We start from the raw sequence: 25070 nt of genomic DNA on the forward strand, positions 1-25070 counted from the left end.
ATGACATTTGCAGGTAAATGGATGGAATTGGAGAATATAATGCTAAGTGAAGTTAGCCAATCCCCACAAAAAACAAATTCTGAATGTTCTCTCTGATATAAGGAGACTGATTCATAGTGTGGTTGGGAGGGGAATCATGTGAAGATTAGGTGAACTCTCGATAAGGCAACAGGGAGGGAGGAGAAAGGAGAGGGCAAGGAGTGTAAAAAAGATGGTGGAATGAGGGAATCATTTCCCTAAGTACATGCATGAAGACACGAATGATGGTAATATACTTTGTATATAAAAAATGTGCTCTATATTTATAATATGAATTATAATGCATTCTGCTGTCATATATAACAAATTAAAATAAAAATATTTTAAAAAGGCAATGGTAAGTAGTTATAAAATCTTAAATATTAAAATTAAAATCTAGTACATCTACTTTAAGAATTGTACAGCTGGCTTGTTAGATGTTTAAAACTGAAACTTGGTGACTAAAGCTAGGAAAATAAAAGGGCCAAGAAAGAAAATAGCCAATACTTGGCTCTTCCTCTCTGAGATTTGCTCAAACCCATGGAACAAGAGGGCCTCTCTAAGGGCTGTGCATTCGGGCCACATGACCTCCCAAACAGGGGGATCAATGGGACCATGGATAACAAAAAGCCCACCAGAGAACATGCTGGAAAGAAAGAAAATGTCCTTGGTTCTTCCAAGGGAAGCCACATGTGGTCAGGAAGACCTTGACCTATCCTTGCATATGGCACTAGAGAACCTAATAAGCTGCTCCTAACTTTCCAAGAGTAACATTTTGATGAATGTCAGCTGATTTTAATAGTGTATAGGAACAAGATCAATTTGAACAACTTGGTCTTAATCAACTGACAGGAGAATTATAACCAAAGCACAACCATACATGGACATTTTAAAAGGAAAGACAATAATTCTTTTAATGTAACTTTAGATGTACGTTTGTGTCAGCCACATGAAAAGTAAGTAAAACTGGAGGGTATGAAAAAGGGTTCTAGACAGGAGTGCCTGATAACTCTCAAAAGACTATCAGAGTCAGAGGATTTTTGTTGTTTTTGTTGCTTTGTTTGCTTTTTGATTCAATTTAAGACCTACAAATATTCATAATTTCCTCTATAGGAAGAGTGAGTCTGTGTTTGCTAGAATGATTATGTAACCCTCAGTGACAGAAATAAAGGGATCCCTGCTCAACACAGAGGTAATGCCAATAGAAAGGTATTTTTAAAAAATCAGATGGCATTAAGTAGCCTAATTAATCTTATAGGGAAATTTGTAGCATTATAAAAACCAAATGTTGTGTATATGTTGCTAACATCTCTGCTAATGTTTCTAAAGCCTTAACTGGCCTCCACTCACAAATCAGTGGCATATGGATCCCACCTGAGCATAAATGAGTTACCATCCTCATGGTTTCCAGAGACCAGCCAATAACACTAACTGTTTCAAGCTAATTGTTTCTAAAAAGTATGTTTTGCTGTCTTATTGATTATTTTCTTACCAAACTCCTGCCTTGTGTACCCTTCATTCAGTCACACATGCAATACCACATGGACATCTGGACTATCCTGATGCTAACTACCCTTAACTCTACATGCCCCTCCTGATGGAGAATATGAACTTTGGATTTCCTTCCTTTAGATGTCACCCCTTTTCAGCATTGAGTAGTCAGAATTAGTCAACATCCAAATACCCTAAAAGAATTTAGGGGCCCAAATTGCTTGATGGGAGATGTAAGGGTATAGATAAGCGAGGATGCTGGGAACAAGTGGTTAAAGAAGCCCAATGTAGAGAATTCCTACTTGTTTTCTTTTGCCAAAAAGCAGCCCCATTTGGCCTGAAGGGATAGGATACATCATATTCATCAACAAACTGAGGAAGGGGGTGAATGTTTAGTAGTTAGTGTAGACGAAGAATAAAGGGAGTTGAAAGAGGGTGGTGACTCATTATCACTGGTTATCAAACAGAGAGGACAATGGGTTGCAAACAGCCAACCTCTGGGATTACACTTCCCAGTTCTATGGGTTTCTAAAGATTACCCCTGTGCACTTTCTCCTTCCTGTCCTTAGGCTGGGATGCAGAGAAAAAAGTGAAGGTGGGGCTGGGCACACACCTGTAATCCCAGCAGCTCAGGTGGCCTGCTTGGGAGGGTGAGGCAAAAGGATCATGAGTTCAAAGCCAGCCTCAGCAAAAGTGAGGTGGTAAGCAACTCAGTGAGACTCTGTCTCTAAATAAAATACAATCTAGAGCTGGGCATGTGGCTCAGTGGTTGAGTGCCCTGAGTTCAATCCCTGCTACCACCCACCAAAAAAAGAGAAGGTGGGGGTTCTGATGTCTATTAAGGAGCAAGTCATGTCCACTACTATGGACACCCAGCTTTGGGACCCATTCTATTTGGAAAAGTCTATTGTTATCTCCTTTCTCAAATATAACGTACTTTTCTACACTTGCCTTGGCATTTCCCAAGTGTTCAGTCTTCAAAACCAGTGGAATCTGTTTCTGATATCCAAGACTCGTGTCACTATTATAATTTCCTTAATAGACATAATCTCATTACTCTTTATGTTACTCAGTACTCCTTAATAGAGTTCTATACACTTTGTAAAAATTAGAGGTTATATCTTGTATATTCCAAATTGTTAAAGCTATTTATTTATTTATTTATATTTATTTGTGGTTGGACACAATACCTTTTACTTATTTATTTTTATGTGGTGCTGAGGATCAAACCCAGGGCTCCACATATGGAATGCACATACTCTACCTCTGAGCCACAACCCCAGCCCTAAAGCCACTTACTTTAGATCACAAATTCATAAATGCTTTCCAAGACACTTAATTAAGAAGGACGGGTACATAAACTATTGATAATAACAAAGAATAATGATCATATGTATTTATTTCCTGATTTAATATAAATGAATTGTGCCCAAAAAGACTCATGTTACAAACACATAAAATATGAGCAATATTTTACATTTGGAGGAATTTGAAGAACTTTTTCAAATATTTGGAGGTTCTACAGGTTATTCAGGGTAGATGGATTCTGGGGTTTCCCAGTGGGGAGCTGTCTTCAATGTGTCTGATGCTGTGATTCCAGTCCTGTCCTTGGCACCTTTCTTCTACATAATCAAGTGCAAGCAAACAATCTCATGCCTTCTGGACATCCATTGTTACAGAACTGCTTCCTTACTAAATCTGTACAAAATTATAAATTTTTGCTAAACAATAATACTGTTTCAGAAACTTTTATTTCCAAGGAGTTTACTTAGGGCCACTTTGACATCCTTATTCCTCAGGCTGTAGATCAGAGGGTTTAGCATGGGCACAATAATAGTGTAAAACACAGAGGACACTTTCCCTTGGTCCATGGAGCTGACTGATGATGGCTGCAGGTACATGAATGCTAGAGAACCAAAGAAGAGAGCGACAGCTGAGACGTGGGAGCTGCAGGTGCTGAAGGCTTTGTACCTGCCCTCAGTAGAGCGAATGTGCAGGATGCTGGCTATGATGAAGACGTAGGAGCTAAGGATTGTCATGGTTGGGAAAAAGATATTAAATGCACTTGAGGACAGACCTACCACCTCATTTACAAATGTACTGGAGCAGGAGAGCTCTAGTAGAGGAAAAAGATCACAGAAGTAATGGTTTATCATATCATCCTTACAGAAAAACACTCTTAGCATGCAGGTTGTGTGAACTGTGGCACAAATCAAGCCCATGCTATACACCCCAACTACCATCCAGGAACAGACTTGATTAGACATGGTAACATTGTAAAGCAAGGGGTTACGGATGGCAACATAGCGGTCATATGCCATTGCAGACAACATGTGACACTCTGCAATTGCAAAAACAATGAAAAAGTAGAGTTGAGTCATGCATTCGGGGTAGGAGATGATGTTTTTCTCCATTCCAAAGTTGACCAGCATTTTGGGGACAATCACAGTGGATTGACAGAGATCAATGAAGGAGAGATTGCTGAGGAGATAGTACATGGGGGTGTGCAGGTGAGAGCTGAGCCCAATCAGTGTGATCATGCCCAGGTTCCCCACCACTGTGAACACATAGATTCCTACAAAGAAGAGAAGGAGGGGCAGCTGGAGCTCTGGTTTGTCTGTTAATCCAGCCAGGATGAACTCAGTTACGATAGAATAATTTCCTTCTGCCATTTTCTTTTGAGAATTCTAATAGGAAGAGAAAAAAAATAGTTATTATTGTATGATCACACCTGATATATATAAGACAGAATTAAAGTCATTTTAGCCAGGTTTTTCCTTTTATTTTCAGCTCTAAATTATGTCAGTTGTCAACGATGTTGGTATCACAGGAATAACTGACATGTTAATAAATATCATATATAAATATCCTTATGTGAGTTATGTGCTTTAAAATGTGTAATTGGTAAGACCCAGTCTCTGAACGCACAAGGAACTGTTTTAGTAACTTTGCATTTTCTGAGTATTTTCCATTGTTTGTGTAATCTTCTCCAGTCCTCTGCAGAGCAAATTCTTAATATATTTTATGTGAAAAAAAATAGTAACATTTAAAGAAAAACACACTGAGATCACACTTAATGATGGAAAACTGAAAGCCTTTCCTCCTAACAAACAAGACAAGATGTTCACTCCCTGCACTTTTATTCAACACAATACTACAGGTCAGGCTAAGGCAATCATGAAAAAAAAGTATAATAAATTAATATTGGAAAACAAGAAGTAACACTATCATACTTATAAAATGCATAATTTTATGTATAGAAAATTCCACAAGAAATCTACCAAGATAACTGCTGGAACTAAGTCAAAAGTGAAGCAAGGTGGTAGAATAGCGTATCAGACAAAAAACTCAGTTACATTTCTACACACTTGAACTGAGCAATCAAAAATACTTTTGAAATAGCATAAACAATAAAATGAAATAAATAAGAATAAACTAAAAAATCAAAAGCAATACATTTCACTTAAAATAAAAAAAAATAATTTTGAATTCAAGAAGATCCCCATAAACGGAAAGACATCCAATTTCATTAATCAAGTGACTCAATCTGTGAAAATATCAGTACTACCCAGATGAATCTGCAAATTCAGTGTCATCCCTCTCCAACTCCCAGCCCTGTATTTTGTGGGCATTGATAGGCTGTTGTATTCAGCTTTGTTACTACTGTGATTAAAAGACCTCACAAGAACAATTTCAAAGGAGAAAAAGTATTTGGTGCTCACAGCTTTAGAGGTCTCAGTCCATAGACAGCCAGCTCCATTCCTCAGGGCTTGAGGTGAGGCTGAACATCATAATGCAACAATGAGATGGAGAGGAGCAGCTCAAAACATGAAGATCCAGAAGCAGAGATATTCCACTCAAAAATACAAAATACATACACAAAGGAACACCCCCAAAACCCACCTCCTCTAGCCAAACCTACCTGCCTTCACTTGCCACTCAGGGGATTAATTCTCTTAATGGAGGCTCTCATAACCCAATCATTTCACTTCCAAATGTTATTACATTATCTCAAACATGAAATTTCAGGGACACCTACTACCAAAACCATAACCCAGGCTGATAATAAAATCCTTATGAAAATGCAAGGATTCAGAATATCAAACAAAAAAAATGTTGAAAGGGAAGAACAAAATTGGAGGGCTCACATTTTGCAATTTGAACACTTATTACCAAGTTAGATGGTGTGATTTTTGTCTCAAGTATAGACATGCAGGTCCAGAGAATAGAATTGACAATCCAGAAATAAACACACACCTCTGATCAATTGAATTGTTATAGGGATTTCATGCCAATTCAGTGGGGAAAATATTCTTTTGAACAAATGGTACTAGAATAATAATTACACGTAAAAGATATAATTTGGGCTGGGAAATGCAGCTCCTTGGTAAAACACAGGCCTAGCACCATAAAGCCCTGGGTTCAATCATCAGTATTGAAAAAAATAAGAAAATAAAATAAAAATTAATTTTGACTTTTTAAAAATCACACTATCCACAATAAATGAATTACAAAATGCTCTTAGAACATAAAAATAACTTTTGAAAAAGACTGAATCCTTGTGACCTAAATTTTAATGATGTTTTCTCAGAGAAAATACCCAAACCAGAGATCACCATAGAAAAAAGTTGGACACCATAAAAACGTAAAACAAAAGTATTTCAAAGAACAGTATCCACCTAACTTATACTTCAGGTATGTGTAATATAGCAAAATGTACCCTACTGTCATGTATATCTAAAAGGAGCAAATAAAGATATTATAGTCCAAAAACATAATTCTAAAAGCAAAGGAACCATTCATAAATAATGTATTTAATCTTTATAAATGAAAAAGAGAGAAATAAAATTCATCTTCATATAAATTTTCAGTTATATGCTTAGTGGAAGTTACATGTTACTTTCCTTTAAAAAAAATGCCTATAGTAATTCTATAATAACACACTATAATGAAAAGTAGTTTCGATTAGTAGTAGTTTTGCTGGATACTAGTAACAGCAGGGAAGTATTTGTGGTTAGTATACATCTATGTATGATATTCCAAAGTGCATAAATGCATCCTATGGTCATGTATAACTAATTTAAAAAATTTTAATTAATTTTTAAAGAACTTTAACAATTTAACAATGAAAAGGACAAATGGCCCAGTTGGAAATATGTGAGAGGATTCCAATAAACATTCTTCTATTTGAGATATACAAATGACCAATAAGCCCCTGAAAATATCTTAGTCATCATTCATCATTTATTAAGGAAATTAAAATCATAACCATAGTGAGAAAACATTTCACATCTATCAGAAAGTCTATAACCAACAAGGCAGATAAGTATAATGGTTGACAAGAATGTGACAGCATTGGAACCCTCATCAATTGCTGGTGGAACTGTACAATATACAAACTTTTAGGCAAACAGTTTATGGGTTCTTCAAATCATGAAGCATAGGATTACCTCATAGCCCAGCAATTTCACTGCTGGGTGGATACCAGAATTCAAAAAACATACACACAAAAGTTTGCATATGTATGACCAGAGTAATTGTACTTTTAAGAGCCAAAAGATTAGAAGCACCCACATGTGCATCCAGTGAGGAATGAACAAGCAGAATGAGGGATGCCCATATGATAGAGTATTATTCTTTGATAAAATGGAATGAAGAACTAAGATATGTCAAATCATGAACAAACCTGAAACATGCTAAGTGAAAGAAACCAGACACCATACATTATATTATTTTATTTATAGGATGGGTCCACAACAGAGAAATATATACAGAAAGCAAGCTTAGAGTCTGGTGGAGACTGTGAGAAGGAAGATATTAGGGTGGGACTGCTCATGGGGATAGGGCTTTATTTAGGTGATGAAAACATTCTACATTAGAACACAGTGATGGTTGTAGACTTCATTAACATGCTAAAAAACTGAAATGCATACATAAAAGATAAATTATACAATGTTACTTATATTTTATTATATTTTTATTATATTTTATATTTTAAAATGTATTATAAAATTAAAACAAGAAAATAATAACACCATTTAGCTAGGTGCTTAGGCCTATGATCCCAGCAGCTTGGGTAGCTAAGGCAGGGGGATGGTAAATTCAAAGTCAGCCTCAGCAACTTAGCAAGGTCTTAAGCAACTTAGCAAGGCCCTGTCTCTAAATAAAAAAAAAAAAATTAAAAATGGGCTGGGATGTGACTCAATGTTTAAATACCCCAGGGTTCCGTCCCTGGTAACAAATTAACATCATCATCATCACCACAACCATCATTGACACAAAACATTCCATAACAATGTACTGATGAATGTCACTCTATAAGTCTCCTCATCTACTTTAGGTCTGGTATATTCTACAATTGAGTAAAATATGTTCATTATACTTTTCTCCAAACAATATGGTAATTTTATTTTGCACATATGAAAAAATGTCCTAGTTGGCCTCAAAAACTGTAATAATCTTCTGCTATCATGGGAAATTTTCTCTCCAATACATCATCAAGGAAAACATAGGCATTTCTAACTGCTATTAAAAACTGATAGATATAATGCGGAAAAATATTCAATTTAAAATGTTCTTTCTATGCCTTCATCAGAGAAAAATATCATCAAATGGTAAAATAAATAAAAATGATTATAGAAGACTGAATTACAGCACCTAGAAGGATTGTCAGAAAATCTCCAACAGATTTGAGTAGGGACCTAGCAATTTGCTTCTTGACACCTGCTTTCTTCTGACTCTCCACAGGCCAACACTTGCAGAGGACAACTATCCCTAATTCTGGACCAATTTTATACTTTACTAGAAAAACTGAAGCATGTCTCCAGTAGAATTGTTAACTCATGGTCAAGCCAAAATGTTGCTGATATTGTACACGCAGACCTGGAAGATTCCTACTTACCTCTTATAAAAGCTGTTATTTATTTAAGCATATCTCTCTACTTTACCTCTATTCCTGAGGCTGAACTTCCATAGTGCTATGGTTTGAATGTGTCCTCCAGAGTTCATACATTGCAAACTTGATCCCCAGTGCAACAGTATTGAAAACTGGGACCTTAAGAAGAGATTAAGTCATGAGGTGACTGGATTAGTGGTGTTCTGAAAATGGGCTAATCATCAGAGGTGTGGGTTCCTAATATAAGAACTAGTTTGCCCCCTTTCCTCTGTCTCATGTGTGTCCTCTTTTGTCCTTGATTATTCTACCATAGGATGCAGCAAGAAGGCCCTCATCAGATGCATCCTTTGACCTTAAACTTACTATACTTACTAATATAGTAAGACAGATAAATTTCTGTTCATTATACATAATCCCGTGAGTGGTACTTTGCTACAGAAACACAAAACAAACAAAGAAATATATTCTCCCATAGTTCCTACTCTTTACAATTTTCTAGCTTATGACTTTTTCTTTGTCCTTGGCCTCTCACAAGGCTGTCCCATGAAATACCAATCTCCATCACAGAAGCTCCATAATTATCTATTGCTCAGTCATTGTAACTCTCCGAAATGCTTGGGACTCTGACCCATTCCATGTGACCAGCTTCCTCTGAAGTCTAACTCTGACACATGCTCTTCATTCCTACTGCTTCCTGTTTTGATTTGCTAACAGTACCTCTGTGCTTCAATGTCTTTGAACTTGGATGATGCCATCAATAAATTATTATGAAATCATAGATAATAGTAATGAAGATTTATATTGGGGATAATGCTTCAAGAAGATACTTTTAAGGGGTAAATGTAGACTTACACTAAAGGAAGATTATCCTGGCACTGTGGAGCACACCTGTAATTCCAGCAGCTTGGAAAGCTGAGACAGGAAGATCACAAGTTTAAAGCTAGCCTCAGCAACAGTGAGGTATCAGGCAACTCTGTGAGACCCTGTCTGTAACTAAAATACGCAATAGGGCTGGGGATGTGGCTCTGTGGTTGAGTGCCCTTGAGTTCAATTCCCAGTACCCCCCCCAAAAAAAATGATTAACATTGATAAGCAAAATTTGACTATGGGAGAATATCCCCTGTTTTGAATAATAGAGCTTAGAAGGGGACAGGGAGGCTGAGTAGCAACTGTGGTAAAAACCTTGATCGGGCAAGTGATACTGGTCACTGCTAACATGGGTCTAGACCGTGATGGGTGTCTATGAAGGCTTCTGTATTAAACAAACAAAAATTTCATTCTTCTATTTCCCAATATATGTCACATGACAGGCCTATTACATGAAAGGAACTATGTATGCCCTCAGATTTAATGCAGAATTTCTTTTGTTTCTCTTTACTTCTATCACATTATTTTGTGTAATCATATTTAATAGTTAAGGCCTTTCTATAATAGTGACATCACAGTAATAAGACCAAATTCTGTGTGTCCAGGAGTGTGTTACTTTTGCCTTGATGTAGCATGTACTAGTTGGAATTATCTATCAGTAATTTACCAGTTTTTTTTATCTGCAACTAATTGTAAATTCATGACAGGGCTGGCACAGAGCCTTGTATATAGCGAGTCTCAATATAAATGTGATTAATACAATGGTTACAAGAAGCTTAGAGATGAGTTAATACAGGTTCAAAATGAAAGAACAAAGCTCATGTATTGCCTAAGTTGAAATGAGCAAACAAAATAAGTATCTGCCTTGATTTCATACTGTGAAGAACAGGGATATGATTAGGGAACCTGTGCTCACCAGGGAGTGTGGCTCTGACAGTGAGGACAAGGAGAGACAGATAAACAGACACCTGCATCTCTATTAACACTTAGGGAAAGACTGCAGCAGAATGTTCTAAGATTTTAAAAGTCATGGTCTGGAATTCAGACATACCCCTCCTTCTTTTCAGCAGGCCAATGCTGTATAGTTTTTCTTCTCTGTTGCACTGGAGGAAAATGACTTTGATGATGTGAGGAGGTGACACACCCAAGGTGTCCTTTGAATCACTAATCTTGATCTCTGCTGAAGCTGATGCCCAAAGCCATTTGCCTCTGCAAAGCTGGGCTGATGTTATGATTTTTTTATGCTACATATAAGGTATAAACGGGAACAAACAATGATAATGACATCCCACTGGAATCTCATCTCACAAGAATGAACTCTGGGGAAAACTGACAATTAGAATTTCCCTTTCCCCATTATATTTTCAAGATATTATCAGTACTCTATTTTATTTTATCTATTTAGTTAGATTTTTTTTTGCTTTTATTGGTATATTATTTATTTTGTCATAATCATTCATGCATAGAGTTTAATTTACTCCGTTTCAGTTTCTGATGCCCCCTTCTCTTCTCTTTCCTTTGGTTCCCTTTACTTTGTTCCCCTTCCCTCTACCCTCCTCTGGTACCCTTCTTCTACTCTACTGGTCTTTATTTTGCTTATTTAATTTATTTATTTATATTGACACTTTATGCATATGCATAAGAGTTGAACTCACTGTGGTGTATTTATACATGCACATAACATAGATTTGTCAAATTCATTCCGCATTTCCTCCCCTTTCCCATCTCTCCTTCTTCCCTCTCAATTTCCTTCTTCTACTCCAGAGATATTCCCTTTTCCTTCTTGATATTCAACCCACTACTTTTTCTATTACTTTTCTTTAGCTTCTACATATGAGAGAAAATACTTGACCCTTAATTTTCTGAGATGAGCTTATTTCATGCAGCATGATGTTCTCCATTTCCATCCAGTTACCAGAAAATGCCATAATTTTCTTTATGCTTGAGTAATACTCTATTGTGTATATACGACTTCTTAATCTAGTCCTCTATTTATTGGCACCTGGACATATTACATATTTGAACTATAGCTGCCCTGTTCAAAATATTTGTGTGGTTGTATCACTAGAGTGTGCTGAGTTTAGTTCTTTGGGATAAATACAAAGAAATGGGATTGCTGAGCCATGTGGTGGTTTCCATTCCTAGTTAAATCTTCACACTGTTTTCAGAGTGTACTTATTTTTAGTCCCACCAATAATGTATGAGTGTACATTTCCCTCACATCCTTTCCAGAATTTATTATTATTTATATTCTTGATACAACTGGAGTGAAATAAAGTCTATGTGTTTTTTTGATTTTCATTTATTTGTTTGCTAGGAATGTTGAATATTCTTTCCATATAGGCGTTGGCCATTTGTGTTTCTTCTTTGAGAAATGTCTGTTTACCTATTTCTTGATTGGCTTCTTTGTGGATTTTTTTGGGGGGTGTGTGGGTTAATCTTGTGTTCTTTGTATATTCTTAATATTCATTAAATGGCAGAAGAGTAGCTGGCAAACATTTTCTCCCATTCTGTAGCTCTCTTTTCATGCTCCTTATTATTTTCTTTGCTGTGTAGCTTTTTAATTTGATGCCATTCTAATTACGTATTCTTTTTTTTTTCTTCTTGAGCTTTGTGTCTTGTTAATGAAGTCAGTGCCTGTGCCAATATGGTGGTATGTTGACCCTATGTTTTCTTTTAGCAATTGTACTATTTCTGGTCACATTCTTAATTCAATTGCACTTTTGTGCAGGTTGAGAAGTACAAACCTAGTTTTCTTCTTCTGCGTATAGATATTCAGCAGCATTTTTTAAAAGACTAACTTTTCTTCTACATATATTTTTGGTATGGATTAAAAAGAATGATTATAAATTTTATTCCAAGACATTTCAAAATTTAAAATTTCAGAAAAATTTCCAGACATACACTGAAGGAATTTTTTAAAGAGATTTCTTGAAAAGAAAAATATATATAAGTAGGGAAGTAACCAATTGTTGTAAGAGTTAAAATTTTAAATTTCTTATTGACCTTTTATATCTGTGTTTAGAATATCATAGTCACAAAACACTAGTTCTTGGAATTATTTTAACTTGAGTCTTAATAAAAATTTGTTCTCATTAAATTTGTGTGCTAAAGTATGATTTATATTAACAAAGATCTCACTGATTGTGGTGGTGCATGCCTGTAATCCTAGCATCTGGGAGGCTGAGGCAGGAGGAAAATGAATTTAAAGCCAGCCTCAACAACGATGAGGCTCTAAGCAATTCAGTGAGACCCTATCTCTAAACAAAATACAAAATAGGTCTGGGGATGTGGCTCAGGGATCAGGTGCCCCTGAGTTCAATCCCTGGTACCGCACACCTGGGGAAAAAAAAAGACAAAGACCAGTGAGGAATAATTAACAAGACTAAAAAGAAGAGATGAGGACATTTTCCTTGTAAAGAAAAATTGAAATTTTTAATAATAATGAAAATATGTATTATAGTCACTCTTTTCATGGTAAAGATATTGGGAGTAAAATTACATTTAATGTTATTTATTAAATGTTATATAATTTTAAGACAATGATTGCAATCAATTTTTTTCATTAAGTTTAATTGGAATGCTTCAACTTTTGTTAGATATGGACCTTTAGTTGGATGTTTAAAGGTATTTTGGAAATTGCCATTCTCTACCATTTTTTTAATATGGCAAAAACTTAATAACATAATTGAAAGTCCCATAAAAATATTGCTCATCAATAATTATCCAGCCTTAGAAATAAAAATAAGATGCAAAACAATACACAATTTTTATTCTCAAGAATTTGGCTATTTCCAAGGCCAGAGATGTGGCTCAGTGGTATAGGGATTACCTAGCAGGCATGAAGCCCTGGGTTTGATCCCCAGAAGTGAAAAAAAAAAGAATTTGGCTATTTCTTTAAGTACAATCCACATGCAATCATTAATAGTAAACATCTTTACAGAAGATGTTTACTATGGATACATCTTTATAGTAGATGTGATGAACCAGAGGTACACCCAGTTATTACTTGGAGGGATGACAAATGCATGAGAATTAAACTGTTATCTTTGTCAATGAAATGTGCATAAAATTTGGACAAACAGGAAGCCATTCAGGATGGCTGTGAGAATGAATACAAGACAAGAGGAATGAACACAGCATTGTAGAGATGGTATATAGACTATTCTGCCCAGCATGACATACACCTTTCTTGTAGATTTTAATAGATGTTAAAAATCTGTATTTTATACATGCATTACACATTTCATTTTTTCCATAGTTTTAATTGGTGCATTATAATTATACATAATGATGAGATTTGTTGTTACATATTTATACATGCACATGTCATAACAATATAATTTAATCAACATTTTTCAGCATTTTTACTTTCCTTAGTCTCCTTCCTCCCTATAGCCCCATTCCTTTATACTTTTGGTATCCTTACTATTTTCATGAGATGCACTCCCATGCTTTTTTTTTTTCCTCTCTAGCTTCCCCATATGAGAGAAAATATAATTCTTGACTTTCTGAGATTGAATTATTATGAGTATTATTTTCTCAAATTCTTTCCATTTTTTTCTGCACATCACATAATTTCATTTCTATGACTGAGTTAAGCTCTTTTGTGTATATATACATTATCCTTATTCATTAATCTGTTGATGGACTTTTAATTTGGTTCCATTATTTAACTATTGTGAAATGTGCTGCTATCAACATGATCATGCATATATCACTATTGTATAATAACTTTAATACTTTAAGTAAATGTGGAGGTGTGGTCTAACTGCATCTTATGGTGATCACATTACTAGTTGTTTTAGTCAGCTTTTTCACTGCTGTAACCAAAAGACATGACAAGAACAATTAGAAGAGTAAAAGTTTATTGGGGGCTGACAGTTTCAGAGGTCTCAGTCCATAGACAACAGGCTACATTCATTGGGGCTTGAGGTGAGGCAGAGCATCATGGTGAAAGTGTGTGGTGGGGAAAGCAGCTGGGGACATTACCAGGAAGCAGAGAGAGAGAGAGAGACTAAGCTCAGCTCACAAAATATATACCTAAAAGGCATTCCCACAATGACCCACCTCCTCTAGCCACAGTTTACCTGGCTACAATCACTGATCAGTTAAACCCTATTGATGCACTAATTGTTTAAGGTTCTCATACCCTAATCATTTTATCTCTAAACTTTCTTTCATTGTTTTACACATAAACTTTGGGGGGACACCTATTACAAACCATAACCCTAGTATTTTGAGGAAGCCTATACTGATTTCCACAATGGTTGCACTAATTTAAAATCCCACTAACAATGTATAACTGATCCTTTCTCCCCATATTCACCAGCATGTTTTTTTTTTTTTTTTTGGATTGATGATTGCCATTCTAACTGGAGTGATATGAAATCTCAGGGTAGTTTTGAATTGTAATTCCATGATAGTTAAAGATGTTAAAATTCTTTCATGCATTTATTAGCTATGTGTATTTCTTTGTAGAAATTTCTGTTTGGTTCATTTGTCCATTTATTGATTGGGTTATTTTTTTTCCAGTGTTAAGTTTCTTGAGTTTTTAATATATTCTGGATATTAATCCTCTGGAAGAGAATAGCTAGCAATGAGTTTCTCCCATTCTGTATATTGTCTTTTAATATTCATGATTGATTCCTTTTCTATGCAGAAGTTTTTTAATTTCATAGCATCCCATTTATTAATTCTTGGCACCATTTCCTGACCTTTAGGGGTCCTATTAAGAAATTCATTGCCGGGACCTGTACTTTGGAGTGCTGACCCCACATTTTCTTCTAATAGTTACAAAATTACTGTTCTAATTTCTAGGTGTTTTTTGTTTGTTTGCTTGTTTGTTTGTTTACCATTTTGAGTTGATTTTTGTGTAGGGTGAAAGATGGGTATTTAGTTTCTTCCTTCTACATATGAATAACCAATTTTTTCAACACTAATTATTAAAAAGACTGTCTTTTCTCCATGGCATGTGTTTTGCCCCTTTGTCCAGGATCGACAATTACATCTGTGAGGGTCTGTCTCTGTGTCTTCTATTCTGTTCCATTTATCTATGTGTCTGTTTTTAGGTCAGTGCCATGAAGCTTCTCTTGCTCTAGTGCTGCAGTACAATTTGAAGTCACTTATTCTGATACCTCCAACAGTTTTTGTTTTTGCTTAGAATTGCTTTCGCTATTTTGGATCTTTTATTCTTCTGAATAAATTCAGTATTGTTGTTTCTAGTTCTATTTTTGCAAAAGTGTCATTGGTATTTTGATGAAGATTGCATTGAATCTATATGTAGTTTTTGGTAGTATGGTCATTTTAACAATATTAATTCTGCTTATTCATGAACATTGAAGGAAAGTCTTTCATTTTCTGAGGTTTTATTCAATTTCTTTCTTCAGTGCTCTATCATTTTCCTTGTAGAATTCTTTTACTCCTTTGTAAATTGCATTTGAATCACAAGTAATACTATTATTCCTGTTAGATGCAATGATATATCCAAATGTTAAACCCTTGAAAGAACAAAAGTGAGTCATTTATGTCTTGATACAAGTATTGGATAACACAGATGACATAGTTATTTCTGATGTTCGTTCTTCTTTTTTTTCCTTAATAATAAACATCCCGAGGTTTAAGATTGACACACTGTTATCTACATATTCATGATGTTTTTGTCACTATATTTATCTATGTGAGTTCGACCTTTTCAAAGAGATACAGATTGAGGAATCTGTCAGACTATGCTCTACAGATCAGGAGACATTCCCTTCTCTGTCCATATGTCTCTGTCTGGTGGTCAGTTGGTGGATATGAAGGATGGATCTGGAGACATTGAGAACACAGATGGATACTACAAGAAATGGTATAGAACAATATTTTAAAATAAGCTTACATCTATGATGAGTCACGGAACTAACCCTGAATCATTTACTGACTTAAAGCAACCATGTGTGTGTGTGTGTGTGTGTGCGCACGCGCATGTTTGTATAATGCACAACCAAAGATAATCCAAACTAATACAGAAGGTAATGCATGATTTACCTAACATTTGTTTCTGTGATATCCCAAATAACTCTGAAAAAAACTCATTGTAAGAGGAATTCTTTTGTTTTGGAACAGTAATGTTACTATTTTAAATGCATGATATTCAGCAAAATTACTATAGTAATTTCAGTTATTTTTATTCTTTTAAACATGTTTAACAGTATAAGTGCATACATAAATTCTGCGAAATGTAAAATTTAATAAAGATAAATTTATCAGATACTCAACAATATGTAAAATATACTATTTGTTGATTGTTTAATATCTACAGCAATAGAATCAAAATTACATACACATAAACCTTATAAAACATAGCTAAACAAGATATATGCAATGTACACATAAATACATGCAGTACACAATAGCATATACACAATAGGAATCATATATATATATACTTATGTATAGATATATGTGCATACATAAGGATATATTGGTAGGAAAAATAACAGGGCATGAAGTACATGGAAACTGATTAGTACATGGAAAATGCAGGATTTTCTCCTAGTTTTCAATAAGTGCATAACCTCCTCTCTCTCATTGTACTTTTGGCTTTATAGGGTGACTTAAATTGACATGACATTGAAGTGTTTATGTCACACCTGTGAAGGAAAAATATGCAGTGTTTTTATAAGTTAGATGAGACAAATAATCAGAAATTATATAATAATAGTGGAATAAAACATGACATGGGGGATTAGTAAAAACAAGTATGGAATTATCATGAAAAAGAAGAGGTAGCACAGTCCTGATACTGTGCAGTAAAGAAAGTTGCATAAATACATGTCAAAATAATCATGGTATTTCCAATCTTGTATAATGTTGGCAATATCTTGCCCTGTGATATCTTTTTCTAGGTAGAAATTATTTTATTACCAATTATATGCCTCCATATTCCTTAATGTAGTTCTACAAACTTCATAAGTATTAGGAATTATATTTTTAATTATCCAAATATTAGAATGATTTGTTTTAAAGATCAAAATTTCAAAAATATTTACTAATAGTTTAAAAGGCCAGGTACACAAATCAATGGAAATACCAAAGGTTAATGATGAAATATATTTATTCTCTGAATTAAGAAAGTGAATATGGTCCATAAAGACTCATCTTCCAAACATGTAAAATATAATCAACCATCTGGATGATGTTGAAGAACTTCAAAAGTATTTAGATATAATCCAGGTCATGCTAGGTAAATAGACTCTGGGCATCCTAGCATGGTGCTGCCCTTCATGTTCAAATCTTGTGAATCCAGTCTTACCATTGGTACCTTTCTTACAAATAATCATCTACTAGAAGCAATCTGATGACTTGTGGATATTTATTGTTCCCAATGCACTATTTCCTTACCAAACTTCCTTACCAAACTTTTTCCTAAGCAAAATCCTGTCTTTATGGGAAATTTCTTTTTCCAAAGAGCTTATATAGAGCATTTTTGACATCTTTATTCCTTAGGCTATATATAAGAGGGTTCAGCATGGGCACAATAATAGTGTAAAACACGGAGGACACTTTCCCTTGATCCATGGAGTTGACTGATGATGGTTGTAAGTACATGAATGCTAGAGAACCAAAGAAGAGAGCAACAGCTGAGACATGGGAGCTGCATGTGCTAAAGGCTTTGGCTCTGCCCTCAGTGGAGTGAATGCGTAGGATGCTAGCTATGATGAAGACATAGGAGCTAAGGATTGTCAGGGTTGGAACAAAGATATTAAATGCACTTAAGCACAGACCTATTACTTCATTTATAAATGTACTGGAGCAGGAGAGCTCCAGTAGTGGAAAAAGATCACAGAAATAATGGTTTATTATATTATCCTTACAGAAAAGCACTCTTAGCATGCAAACAGTGTGAGCTGAGGCACCAATCAAGCCCATGCTATACACCCCAACTACCATCCAGGAACAGACTTGATTAGACATGATAACATTGTAAAGCAAGGGGTTACAGATAGCAACATAGCGGTCATATGCCATTACAGACAACACGTGACACTCTGCAATTGCAAAAATAGTAAAGAAGTAGAGCTGAGTCATGCATTCAGCATAGGAGATGGTGTTTCTCTCTATCACAAAGTTCACCAGCATTTTGGGAGTAATCACAGTGGATTGGCAGAGGTCAATGAAGGAGAGACTGCTGAGGAGATAGTACATGGGGGTGTGCAAATGAGAGCTGAGCCCAATCAGTGTGATCATACCCAGGTTCCCCACCACTGTGAACATATAGACTCCTAGGAAAAGAAGGAAGAGGGGAAGCTGGAGCTCTGGTTTGTCTGTTAATCCAACCAGGATGAACTCAGTCACTGTAGAATGATTTCCCTCTGCCATTTTCTCCTGAGAATCCTAAGTATGAAGAGAAGAAAAATTATGAACAAAGCATCTGTTATCCAATCACTTTGTGAGAAACAAAGTTCAAGTCTTTGCAGACAGTTGTCTCCATTTCTTTCCTGACCCTGCACTTTTAGCAGTCAAGGACAGTAGGATCACAGGAATATGTGACATGTAAATTAATATCAGAACTGTCCCTATTTGTAGTCTTTGCTTTAAGATTTGATATTAGTATTACCCAGTCCCTGAACTCCCACAAAACTACTCTGATAAATAACAAAATAAAATAATAATGTATCCGAAGCATTCACAAGAAACACATAGTCACATTGGTGTAAGACAAAAAGTCTTTGCCTCTAAGATAATGAACAAGACATGATGTCCACTCTCTACACTGCTAGAATTTCTTGCCAGGGCAATTAGGGAAAAAATAAAATTAAATTAAAGGACACCCAGATTGTAAAACAAGAAGTATTACTCTCTCCATTTGCACATTTGTAAGTGGCATAATATTCAAGGTGAAAAATTGCATAGATTTTGCATAAAGGACCTTTAAAATAATGAAAATTCTAACATGGTGGTAGCATATAAGACCAATATAAAAAGTCAATTGTATTTCTACAAACTTTCATTGAACAGTGAAATATGGACTTGTAATAACAAAAAATAAAAATATATATATTTTATGGAAGACATTGCACACAAAATTACTATGTAATGTCAAATGGAATTGAAGCCATTCATAAAAAATTCCATGTTCATGAATCAAAAGACTCAAACTAGCTAGCATTTGTGGCACATGCCTGTAATCCCAGGGACTCAGGAGACTGAGGCAGGAGGATCACAAGTTCAAAGCCAGCTCCAGCAACTTAGTGATGCCCTAAGCAACTTAACAAGACCTTATCTCACAATAAAAAGTAAAAAGGTCTGGGATGTAGTTCAGTGGTTAAGTGCCCTTGGATTCAATCCCACGGCACAAAAACAAAACAAAAATCCTCATCCTAGGGTAAATGGTAGAAATACCCAAATTTATCTACAAATGTAGTACAATTCTTATCAAATTCCAGGATTGTTTTTCTCAGATGTAGACAGGCTGATTAAAAAAATCTTTATGTAAATGCAAGGAATGAGATAATCAAAGCAGTATGGTTGGAGTTGGAGAATATCATGCTAAATGAAATAAGCCAATCCCACAAAACCAAAGTCTGAATGTTTTTATAATATACAGATGCTAATTCACAATAATGTGGGGGGCACTAGGGAAGAATAGCATTACATTAGATTAGGTAGAGAAAAGGATGTGAGGGAAGGGGAGGGCATGTGGGGATACAAAAGATAATAGAATAAAACAGACATTATTACTGTATGTACATATGTGACTTCATGACCAATATGATTTGACAACATGTACACTCAAAAATATGAGAAATTATATTTCATGTATGTATATCAAAGTCCATAAATGCATTCTACTGTCATGTATAACTAATTAAAACAAATTAAATTAAAAAAAATAAAAATAAAAGAGAGTGAGTGAGTTATCACAGTTGTGAGTTTCTACATTCAGCCTCTTCTCTCTCTTTCCTGTGTGTGTTCCTTTGTCCTTGATCATTCCACCATAAGAGAATACAACATAAAAACACTCACCAATGTGATCCCTCAATCTTGGACTTCCCAGACCTTTGATCATTATCCATTTCTCAGTCCCTGGTATTCTGCTACAGTAGCATGAAATGAAGAAAGATATATCTTTTCATAATCCAACTTTTTTCTGTGTTCCTGTTTTCTCACAAGGCATCCCACTGTATGCTAACCACCAACACAGCAAGCAGTTCCATTACCTGCTTCCCAATCATTATAATTTTGACTGCAGGTTTTTGTATCTGACTGGTCCCAGGGCAACAGTTTGCCCCTGATGTCTGAATTGGACACATGCTCTTTATTCCTACTGCTTCCTGTCCTGCTCTGCTAATACCTTGGGTGGTTTAAAGCCTTGGACCTTTGTGGGACATTCCCAAGTAAACTGTGTTGCATGAGTAGTCTTAGCCTCCATTTGCCTGAACCATATTAGAAATGAATGAACCAAAAGCAAAAAACCAAAACAGCTTAAGGGAGAAAAGATTTCTCTGTTTCTTAACAGTTAATTGAGGTAGAATTGATATGAAAGTAACTGTCTATATTTAATGAATGTAATTTGATCAGTTTGGACATAGCCATGTACTAATAACACAATCACCATAATCATGGTAATTATCATATCTATCACCTCCCCAAATATCCTGTGTCACTTTGTATTTTTTTGTTGGTTTGTTCTTGTTTTTTTGTTGTTGCTGTTATTGTTGTTTGTGGTAAAAATACTTATGAGGTTTAACATCCTTTGATTTGGAAATGCAAAATACCATATTTTTAGCTATAGATACCATACTCTGTTGAACATCTTTAGGTCTTGCTCATCTAACATAACTGATGATTATTAATTATTGAATAACTAGTCCCCATTTCACCCACCTCTAAGTCTCTGGTTACCATTATGGTACCTCTGCTTCCATAAGTTTTACTATTATGAATACCTGATATAAGTGAAATCACTCAATATTTGTTCTTTTGTAACTGACATTTCATTTGGCATAGCATCCACTAGGTTCATACACGTTGTATCAATTGGACAGAATCCTTTGGGGAAGAAAATGGCTTTGAATTCTAATAAAAGAAAGCAGTGATGATTCAGAACCACCAAAAAACTGCTCAAGTATACCCAAAATTTGTGATTCATTAGGTTTTTACTAAGTTGATATAGTAACATAATGACACTTCTCATTATCCTGATTTTTTAAACTGATAAATCTCTCTTATTAATTTTATGGACATGACAGGTGAAATTATATCCCATATATGTATGATATATCAAAGTCCATAAATGCATTCTACTGCCATGTATAACTAATTGAAACAAATTTAATGATATTCTCCAAATCCAACCATTTACTGGCAAATACCATAATTTCACTCTTCTTTAAAGCCGAGTAATATATGAGACCAATGTATCATACTTAGGGGAACTCAGAGGATATATGAAGACTACACTTAAAGTGAAAAATCTTTGGTTACTATTCCATAGGACTTTTAATATAGTCTTGAGAAAGGGATTTTATCAATTAACTTGCATGGCACCACACAAAACACTGTGAAGTTTAAACTAAATAGTAATCAAAATTCATATGGTATTAATGATTTCAGAAGATACTGTTGGGATTTTTACTTTTAGTAAAGCAAATTTAGCTTTTGTGAGAAGCAAAAGTTTCATTGTGATATTCAGACTGAAGAATCGTGTAATGTACAATGTCTGTCCTTCAGAATGTTGCATTCAAAAGAGGGCAGGGTGGCTGCAGACTAGACACATAGATGACTATGAGAATTGGGCTTGTCACATAGGGACACAGATATTGCAGTGTTAGCCCAGAATAGCATCAAGGAAGTCTTTTTAAGCATCATCTGAATATGGAAATGTATTGTGAACCTGAACAATAATTAAAGTTGAGAAGCCTAACAGTTTTTCATTTTCAAAACATCCAGAAAAAGCCCCTAAAAATACCAATAATTCCAAAGGGTTTATTGAAAAGTAACAGAGTACCCAAAACAAGGGTAGTGATAGATATAAGATAACTGCATCTGATGAACTGTGCTTAATTTCGGGTACTCTATTTTATAATGGTGTTTAACAAATTATAATTACCAAGAAATACTCAAGATTGAGATCAAGATAATTACACCTAGGATCCATATGATTAGTAACAAAAATTAGGATCAGACTATAACAAATAAATGAGAGGAAGAGCTACATCAATGAGATACACTTTGTCTTAACATCCAAATCCCTCCAGCCACTGAACATACCTGGAAGCAGTATGAGTTGGATTGTGTAAAAGATAATTCTCTGCTTTCTGATATGACACAGAAAAGATGAATAATCTGTAAGAAACCACTGTAATATTGTGAGGAATCTCAACTTCATGAAGGTGCTTCTACCTGAGATGGAGAGTTTCTAGGACACTTGGAATTGAAGTACTCACTGTTTCTCTGCTTGGAAATGTGGGTCTGAGTCTCATGTCAGTTTAAGATCAAGTGCCTCTGAGGGCAATAGCTCTTGGTGATGTTGATGGAAGTAGTTCAAAACTGACTCCTTGTGCTCATTCACTTAGGGGATCATGATGCAGATCTGTTCCTGAGTAGTTGATTGCATATTATAAATCAAATCCTATGATTTTCTCTTGCAGCTTCTTCATAATACTACCTAAGACACACACCAAAATGATGTCATTTTTATCTAGAGATTTGAGACATAAGAGGTATCATAACAATATATAGGTGGAAGCTCCCTCAAGATTTACTTTCACCAGGGATGAGCTGTTGGGATGTAAGAGCAATTACAATTTCCTTTTTTGTTCTTTTTGTATGAAACTCTCATTAACTCCCTTGTGCGTAATAGTCTCTCTGGGTTGAAGAAATAGCAATGATTGTATTAAGGTCAAGAAATTAAAGCCTCCTAGATATGGCTCTAGGAGATCTTGAAAACAAATTCTTATGTGAACACAATTTCTGAAATATTTAAAATTATGATATCAATCCTCTTTTGCTTACTTGAGGCTTGGAGAAATAGCTAATTAGTTGTAATTATTAGTGAATATTGTTCTTTATAGGTCTGTGTTGTTCTTTATAGGTCTTATTAACTTTACGGACATGACACAGTTATGTAGGTGAAAATAGAGATCAATGTATCATACTTAGGTGAACTCAAGAGAACATATGAAGACTACATTTAAAGTGAGAAATCTTTGGCACTTCATGGAATATCTCAGTGAAGGGGTTAAAAATGAAAGGTGTGGACCTAAGCAATTTAGGAAATAAGTAGAAATAACAAGATTAGAGACAAGTGAATTTTATAATTGCTGTGCTATAGTTGACAATAAAGTTTATTTTAGCCGTCAATAAAGGTTGTTATATGTTAGATTCCCCAAAAATTTTATGTGGGGGATGATACAGAAATGTTCAGATGTGGAATATCTAGACTAGGAGCACTGTACCCAATTCACTGGATGAGTTCACTTGATGGTTTAATAATTTGAAAGGACTACTGCACAGGGCAGTGATGATAGGCAGGTGGGGTGTGGTGGAGGAAGTGTGTCACTGGAGGCATGACTGTTCCTGGCTGCCATGAACCTGTTAGGTAGGAGTTCAGGGACACCATGATGTGATGTCCAAAGGAAGTATGCAAGAAAAATGCCAGCTAGAGTGCAAGGCAGAGACATGAATCATGTCCCTATTTACTGTAAGTCCCATTAACATGGCATCTCACAACACCGAGGACTTCTTGCTCATGGCAACTTCTGTCATAAGTTCAGTATTCGAATATAACCACGGGGGTAATGTGAGCAGTATTCTAGTCAGGTATCATACGGTAACCAATGAGAGCAAATGGGGCAAGGTCTTCAATCAGGTCCAATAGGGAAGAGAACACCTTTCAGCTCAGGATATAGGACAAGAATTCCCAGACATCTGGGCTCTGAGCCTCTTTCCTCTCTCAGCCCACTTTGCTCTACCTTACAGAATGCTATTTTTACCTTTATCTTCAATACATTTGTGCTTTGCCTGTTACTTTTACTCATCTCTCTCTATTTTGGACCCCAACTGAACACTGTATGGGTAACCAACTCAACAGGTTTCCTCCACCAAGTCTTTATACCATAATGTTCTGCCTCACCTTGGGCCCAGAGCTATGGAGTCTGATGATGAAAGGCTAAATTTCTAAAACCTTTTCCTCCACTAGGTTGTTCTCTCTGGGTATTTTGTTTTTGGTCACAGTGACAAAGCTGAGTAATGCAAAGGGGTTTCCCATAAAGGAATGATTTGACATTTCTGAAAGAAGTATAAGACTATACTAGGAATGAACAAATAAATCGTTCAGGTGATAATGGTAAGTAGGTTACATGAAATGGAAGGTTACTGTTGAGTGTTGGGGAATTTGTATGAACGTGTTTTCCTAAAGTGTGAAATTTAAGTTATTCTTTCATTCTATTTTATTTCATACTTTTCCACTTACAAAAATCATATAATCACTCAGTAAAATACTTTGTAACAAACAACTAAAATGAGACTTGAGTTGAAGTGATATAGGACATTGTAAATCATGGCCCATGCCTTTAGGGAGGTCACAGAGAAACAGTTCAGAAAAGAGTGAATGATGAAAGTCACTGTGCAAATGAGCCAGAATGTAAATGATAGTCCATGTGAGCACTCATTATGTACTTTAGAAATCAGAGAAGGGAATGAGGAGGAGACTAATATCAACTACAAATAGAAATGGAACATCTACACGAGTGGAGAAGAAGGATTGAGTGGGACATGGAAAGGAGTCATGAGTATACTTAGGATAGTGAGA

At 35.3% G+C, this 25070-nt stretch overlaps 2 protein-coding genes across 3 annotated transcripts; both read right to left on the reverse strand.

Moving 5' to 3' along the window:
• Window positions 1-3248: 3248 nt before the first annotated feature.
• LOC107145959 (olfactory receptor 150-like) lies at window positions 3249-4190 on the reverse strand. Its single transcript, XM_015490018.1, has one exon. It carries the CDS (start codon window positions 4179-4181, stop codon window positions 3249-3251), a length of 933 nt encoding a protein of 310 aa, XP_015345504.1. The 5' UTR covers window positions 4182-4190.
• Window positions 4191-17698: 13508 nt separating this feature from the next.
• LOC107145960 (olfactory receptor 150-like) lies at window positions 17699-19634 on the reverse strand. Of its 2 annotated transcripts, XM_015490019.1 has the most exons (2): window positions 19623-19634; window positions 17699-18640 (listed from the first exon to the last, which is right to left on the reverse strand). In XM_015490019.1, exons 1-2 carry the CDS (start codon window positions 19632-19634, stop codon window positions 17699-17701), a joined length of 954 nt encoding a protein of 317 aa, XP_015345505.1. The 2 variants fall into 2 exon arrangements, with proteins under 2 accessions (XP_015345505.1, XP_015345506.1); XM_015490020.1 differs by lacking the exon at window positions 19623-19634 and having other exon boundaries at window positions 17699-18643.
• Between the last annotated feature and the right edge of the window lie 5436 nt (window positions 19635-25070).

This window comes from Marmota marmota, unplaced genomic scaffold (assembly GCF_001458135.2).
Source record: "Marmota marmota marmota unplaced genomic scaffold, marMar, whole genome shotgun sequence".
Taxonomy (NCBI): Eukaryota; Metazoa; Chordata; class Mammalia; order Rodentia; family Sciuridae; genus Marmota; species Marmota marmota.